This window comes from Fukomys damarensis, unplaced genomic scaffold (assembly GCF_012274545.1).
Source record: "Fukomys damarensis isolate Sample0158 unplaced genomic scaffold, DMR_v1.0_HiC HiC_scaffold_1, whole genome shotgun sequence".
Lineage (NCBI taxonomy): Eukaryota > Metazoa > Chordata > Mammalia > Rodentia > Bathyergidae > Fukomys > Fukomys damarensis.
In genome coordinates this window covers 34,143,032-34,150,049 of record NW_022900913.1, presented here as the reverse complement: position 1 = coordinate 34,150,049, position 7,018 = coordinate 34,143,032, and the positions used below count along the sequence as shown (strand labels likewise).

The 7,018-nt window shown below is 39.8% G+C and overlaps 1 protein-coding gene across 1 annotated transcript in view; it reads right to left on the bottom strand.

Moving 5' to 3' along the window:
* Nnt (nicotinamide nucleotide transhydrogenase) overlaps nucleotides 1–7,018 on the bottom strand; it is a 112,434-nt gene that overhangs the window by 104,853 nt on the left and 563 nt on the right. Inside the window, exon 2 of the mRNA XM_010629907.3 lies at nucleotides 2,843–3,046. Within this exon, the coding sequence (XP_010628209.1) occupies nucleotides 2,843–2,993 (151 nt within the window). The 5' untranslated portion in view covers nucleotides 2,994–3,046. The remainder of the gene's footprint in view (nucleotides 1–2,842; nucleotides 3,047–7,018) is intronic.

The window sequence follows — 7,018 nt, the reverse complement described above, 5'->3', positions numbered from 1 at the left end:
ATAGTACACCAAAGGCAAATAATTGCTTACTCCTTTCTGGAGAAGGAGAAAAATAGAAAGCTGGCAAATATTTGGGTTGACACAAAAAATTAAATCACATACTATCTGGAGTATAGTTATCTGATAACCTCTAATATAGGTCCTATATGCCAAAAGTCAAGGAAGCTACCAGTGATGACTGAAGTCATGTCAAATGTATTTGGAATCCAACTTTAAGTAGCTTCCACTGGCCAAATATGGTAACTTGAAAATTAGTGGTAATGGAATAAAACATATCCAAAGATGTTACAATCCATGAGCTGGTATCACAAAAAAAAAACAAAAAACAAAACCTATTTCTTAAAGTTTCACTGGTCAACTCAGGAGGGAATGGTATATGATAGGCAAAATAATGACCTCCTAAACATATCCATGTCCTAGTCCCCAACACCTGTAAATGTGTTAAAACACAAGGCAAGGGCCGGAGATTTAGCTCGGTTCCACCACCTGCCTTGCAAGTGCAAGGATCAGAGTTCGATCCCCGATACCAAAAAAAAAAAACACAAGGCAAAGGGGATCTGTGATAGCAGATGAAATTAAGACTGTTAATAAAAATTGATCTTCAAACAGCAAAAAAATCTTGGATTATCTGGAGAGCCCCAATACAATTCCAACGGTCCTTAAATGGAGAAGAGGGAAGCAGCAGAGTCACAGCCAAAGAGCAATTTGAAGATGCTATGCTGCCGCTTTGAAGATGGAAGAGAAGGGCCATAACTCAACAAAGGCAGGTGCTGTATCAAAGCTGGCAAAAGTATGGAAACAACTCCCCTGGGGCTTCCATGAGGAAGGCAGACCTGCTGACACTTTGATTTAAGCCCAGTGAGATCTACTTTGGACTCTGATTTCCAGAAGTACAAGATAACAAATTAGTGTTGTATGGCAATGGAACAGACCTGTGATTGTTAAGGTGGGCTAGGAAAATAGTAAAGGATCTTATTATTAGTAAAACTAGTAAATAATAAGAAAAGAATCAAGTATTTATCTCACCTTTCCAGTATAATTTTAGTAAACCAAATGATAGAGCAAAAAGTTTTCTTTATAGAAATTTTGAAGCCTCTAATAAATTCATGACGAGCATTCAAATGGCTATTACAGCCTCTGAGTAAAAAACTGATAGGAACTTCACAATACCTAAACTCACTGATTAGTTTTCTTAATGCAATGCACCACCGATGAAATAGGTTTCAAAAAAAAAAAAAAGGAAGCTTAAATCTAATTGAGCCTCTGCATCCATCTAAATATTACAAAAAATAAAAGGGACAGAGAAACTGGTTAAACAAAATCAACATGATTAAATCCATCAAACTTAGAATGTTAGAAATTACACAGGGTAACGGTGAAACTCTACAACAAGTAAATTTAAAGAAAAAAGTAGAGGGGAACCTATAGCTCAAAACAGACCTAAGAGACATAGCAAACAAGTACAATATGTAACCCTTAGCAATTAAAAAATATTATCTAGAGAATAGTCAGGAATCAGAAATTAAACAAAGTCTTATATGTGGTTAATATAGCAAACTTGAAATCCATGGATATACTCATGAAAACAAGTGTCATGTCCTTCACATAGTTATTTACTTTCATTCTATGCAAAATTTTATCACACTGGGTAATCTGGCTTTCCAGAGCACTTTAAAAGAAAGCATCTGAAGATAAAGTTGGGAGCTTTTAGGAAAAGGTGCTTTGACAATAGGGACTCCTAAACTAAGAACAAGGGAAAGGGGCTGTGAAATCTATTCAAGCCACACACAAAAACAAACAAACAAACAAACAACCTCAAAATGCCTAGCAGTTCTAAAGACTTAATGAAAGAAGTCTTGCAAATTTAAAAGTGAACTAAAATATTCTATGTAACAAAGATTGCCTTCAAGCATACCTCCTGCTCCTCCACCTTTCTAACAGAATGACATTTTTAGTTGGGTATGTTGCCATCTGGAATAAAAACTAAATGTCTAAATCTCCCATACAAATGGTCATATGCTTGAAGTCTGGCCAATGAGAGGCAGACAGAAATTACTAGGATGGTCTTCGAGAAGACTCCTGAAAGTTGGCTAACAGCTTAGAAGCATCCCCTTTTAGTCTCTCTCTCCTGTTTCTAGCCTGAACAAAATCAAATGAGGCTCATATCAGAGGAGTCCTTGGAAGACTTGTGGAAGGTTTCGGTGCCTTCTTTGTATGATAGGAGGCAAGTGGTGAATTTTGAGAGGAGCTACGCAATTTTAATTTAAAAAGACTATTCTCATTGTCACATGCCAAAGTCTGAAGGTGCATCAGAGGAAAAAAACTCAAGAGACTATTTATGGGACTGGTGCATCAGTCAGGGGCAGTTAATGGTGGCTTGAATCAAGCAATGTTGAGAAGAAAACAATGTCTAGACAGAGGGCAGAGGATGTAGGGTTTCTGACCTGAGCAACCAAGATGAAGCTGCCATTTACTAAATCAGGAATTGTTAATATAGATCAATTAATACATTTAATCCCTAGTTCTTGAGTACAGATGAGCCAAACATGATACAATTCCCCAATACTAACTAGAAATAAGGGAAATGGTTAATATGAGCAATGGTCTTCCAAGTACAACTCAACTGGTTTATATTTACCTTTTTCTGTTATTTTTTTATTCTCTGTTAACAAAGGGAATCAGGAAGTTCTATTCACAGAAAACATAGATTGTCTTCATTTTAAAAGATCACTCACAAACACCAGGCCATAAAACTATATGGCTTTTCCTTTTATCTGCTATTAAGAGAAGTATTAGCTCCAATAATTTGAAGCAAACATTAAAGTTACCACATAAACTTTACCTGGTTTTGCAGGGGCTTTACACCACAGTGCCTGATGAGTATGAAATGTTCGTAAAAAATCCTTCTTCCCAGGCAGAACCTTACGGGACCCCAAATTGCTAAGTAAAGGACAGGAACAGCCAGTCACCACTGTTTTCAGCAGGTTTGCCATATCGATGTCAGCTGCCAACTTTCTGAATCCCCAGTTTCCTTATAGGCAAATCACTAAGGGGAGAGAAAAGAAATGGTTTATATGCCAAGAAAAAAAAATACTTTGTCTTTTGAACATTAAGTAGTGTCTAAATCAATAATCTAAACAGCTTGGAATATAACAATTATATGTAGACATCTACAAAGAATTTATTTTTCTAGTCCTTTACTTAGAGAAGATACTCCAAAGTTTGTTTCCAATTGAAGTACATAGAACTTGGAGTTCTAAACTCACTACTCAATTTTAAGCCTAAGTCACATACAAGTCTATTTGATCCTTATGTAGCTAGAGAGTTCACACACACACACATACACACACGCACACACACACACCCCTCTAGAATTCGTATTTTAAATGAAAAATACCTTCTTAGTCAAAGCTGCAAAACAAAATTACATACAAAGTTACCTTTGAATTTCCCTTAAATTATCTAACATACCACATAACACAAATGTGACTTACAAAGGTGACATCCTATCCAGCGCAGCAGGATGCTCAGCCAGTGAGATCCCCTGAACTGAGGCTGCCTGAGTGAACACAAGATTCCTGTTTGCCAGGTGTATGTCTCAAGAACATTAAACATGCATGGGCTATAGTGCCAAGAAAAAAAGAAAAATCCAATGACAGCTTTACCACATAAACTTGTGTTTGCAGATATGCGTTTTTGTCAGTTGTTCTCACAAATGGCCACTTTTTCCCAACTCTAACAGGACTTGATGAAGTTCACTAGCCTTTGCTGTTATGGAGGCACCTTCATTTCCCCTCTGAGGCAGATCCCCAGGGATGCATGGAGGGTATTCCCACCACTCTCACAATTCCCAGTGTTCCTCTATCTTTTATTTTATTCTTCAAAATGGAAAGAAGCAGAGGACCTAGAACCTTTATCAGTCAAACTTCACTACCATCACCAACCATGTCTGTAGGTTACATCAACTAGGTAGGTGCCCACCATGGACTTAGCACCAGATCCCGGAAAACTCCATAAACATTTTTCCAGGTTTCAGAGGAAGAGGGCTTTAGCTCATTTTTTTTAATTTCAGAGCTGCTGTCACAACTCTCTGAAGAAACCTCTTTAAAATAGCAAAAAGGAACACTGGTAATAGAAATTCTCAATCCAGGCAGTGCTCAAAATGCCCTTTAATTAAACAAATTGTACTATGGACAGAGTCTCAGGGACACTGCCATTACAAACACTTGTAAAATCAAGCTGGAATAGGCCATACACTTGGAGATAAGAAAAATCAACAAGTACTAACACTATGAAGTAATATAAGTTCCTTAACGGATCAAAGAAGGTGATTGTGTCCTTTTATGTGTCTCAGAAAAGGAAATGAAAGATATTCAATATAGAGAGAATAAAAGCAAAATGGGTTCAGATCTGCAGGTAAAATGTGTATGGATAATCCTTTGAATTTGAATGCATGGTTTTCCATTTGCAGAGTCATGCCACATGTCATTTCACTTCAGTCCCAAAGCTTTCCCAAATCCCATAAATATCCTCACATGTACTATTCACAGCTGAGAAGAAAAGCAAATGAATCCAAAATTTAGCTATACATACAAACTTTCGTTGAATCTATGCCAAAAAGAGAGGGAGATACAAAGATATGTAAAAGATAATTATTGTCTTGAGGGAGATTTTTTTCCTACCAATACTAAATGACCTGCTCCAATCCCAAACTCCTGATTTACCCAACTTTCTCTTTCAGGATCATTCCAGCCCCACCACCACCACCACCAAAATTACCATTTTCATAGGACTGACAAAGCTTTTCCAGACCTCATCAGCAAATGAACAAAGCTGTCTTAACACAGCCTGTTTTGTCCAAACTGGCCACTCTGGGTGTTTGACTTGAACCTCTCGAAGCTTTCTTTTGGCCCTTCATTATACAAGGACCACAGGACAGGCTTCTAGGGCCCTTTTAAGCTCTAGAAATGTTAAGACTCAATGAGATTTTGCAATGCTGAAGTCCTATTTCATGGAGTGGACCCTGGGGAATTTGTCTGGCCTACTGGGAAAATAGTTTGATAATAATATGAGCAGATTGCTGGCAGGGGCATAAGACATCAATAGGGCCAAGACCTTTACAAGCCAATTTCTTTAATTAAAAAAAAAAAAAAAAGGCCACTTCAATCATGTTGTAAACGGGGCAGATCAGAAACTAGTTTACTGATGACAGCACTCTATATCACTAAGCCTAAAATAAATACAAATGACTGAAAGATATTCAGAGGCTAGCTGAACTATGACATAATTAGCCAGTACACGTTTACTCCAAATATATTAAGTCCATATTGCCTTAAAGCCAGCTTCCCCTATCTTCACTTTAAAACTCTCTGCTGTTTTATCATCCGTGAGCTTTCAAGGCTTTGAAGCAATAAAAGGAAAATTTTATAACTCAAAGTTGGAAAGGAAAAATCCTTTTTAGTGTACCATTCTTTTGGGCTACTTAAGGTAAGTTATTAGTATAACTATCTCCCCTAGTAGCTAGTACAAAGGGCAAACACCCAACCTAGCAAAGGACATAAGGGAAAAGAAGATGAACTCTGGTTTGGAAACCCCTTCAACTTAGCTATATGACCTTGACAAGATACTTGAATTCTCTGCACCTGATTTTCTCATCTTCAAAATAACAATAACCATAGCACCTACTTTATAGGGTGGTTGTAAGGATAAAAAACCAAAATCCCCTTCTCCTAAGGCTACTGAGAGAATTAAAAGAACATAGTATCTTGATTAGTTGTTACATTCACTTTAGTATTACCTCTGGCCCAATGCTTTACACAAAACTGAGGAAGTCAGTAAGTTTTGGTTTTGTTTTATTGTGTTTTGTTTTTTTACTGAAGGACTAAATAAATAGGCATAGATATCCTGAAGCCTGGGTATCTATTACACACTTTCTCCAAGGAGTTTCTGGAAATTTCCTCTGAAAATGAAATGTCTGTGTAACCTTGTGGAAAACTGATCGTAACAGTAAAGGTAAGTAGCCCTAGCTGACAAGAAGGTAATCCTAAACTGTTTCTTCAATATTAATAATTTGTTTTAAATTTGAGATTTGAAAATAAAAGGGGTACAATGGAGAAAGGAGCATTTTAAATAAGAGTAAGTAGGCAAGTACAGCCTTACTCTCCCAACAGCCAACAAGATTCCTTCCAAACAGCCTTTTAAGGACTGCCTGCACCACAGGGCGAATAAAGGACACCTGCAGACGTAAACATGGCATGCTTTTAAAAGCAACATACCAACAAGGGCACAATACTCTACTCAGGCAAGGTTAGCCTGGCAGGCAGTGTGACCTCGCCCAGAGCCACCGGTGCCAAGGCCACTGTCACCGGCGCCGCCCCTCCCGCTGTAACTTAACTGCCACTCTCTGGCATCTGCATGTACCGCTATTTATAACCTCTCGGGAAGCCCATTGGCCCAGGTTGCATAATAGTCACTGGGCCTCTCGAGTCTGAAGCAGCTCTGCCCAGGCCGCCCTCGGGACTGTCTCTCTGACATCGCCAGTCTGGGCCCTCTCTCGGCCTCGCAGAAGCTTGCACCCATCACCACCAGTCCGCCCTCTGAATGCTCCCTATCCCGGACCCTTCCCAAATTCCCTCAAGGTTCAAGTACAAGGGTCCAGCTGCCAACTCGTTGAGCGCACCGGCCATCGACAGTCCTTTAGGACCACTCTTCACCAGGTGCTTGGAGCCGAAATGCCCTCACACGACCTTCGTTGTCCTCCAGAGCTCCTTAATTGCACCTGCACGGCCCCCGCCTCGTCCCTCACCCTCTGCAGGGATCCAGATCCTGAATCCACCCACCCACTCTCTTCCACGTCAACGCAGCTGGACACAGAATGGGGGCCCTCGGAAACAGTGCTCCTTCCCCTCCCAAGCCTTGGGCTTGCGGGCACCCGCGCACCCAGCTTTTCTCGGCCGCGCCCTTCGCCAGCACAGCCACGCTCACCTGGGCCAAGACGAACGCCGCGCTGGCAGCCCCC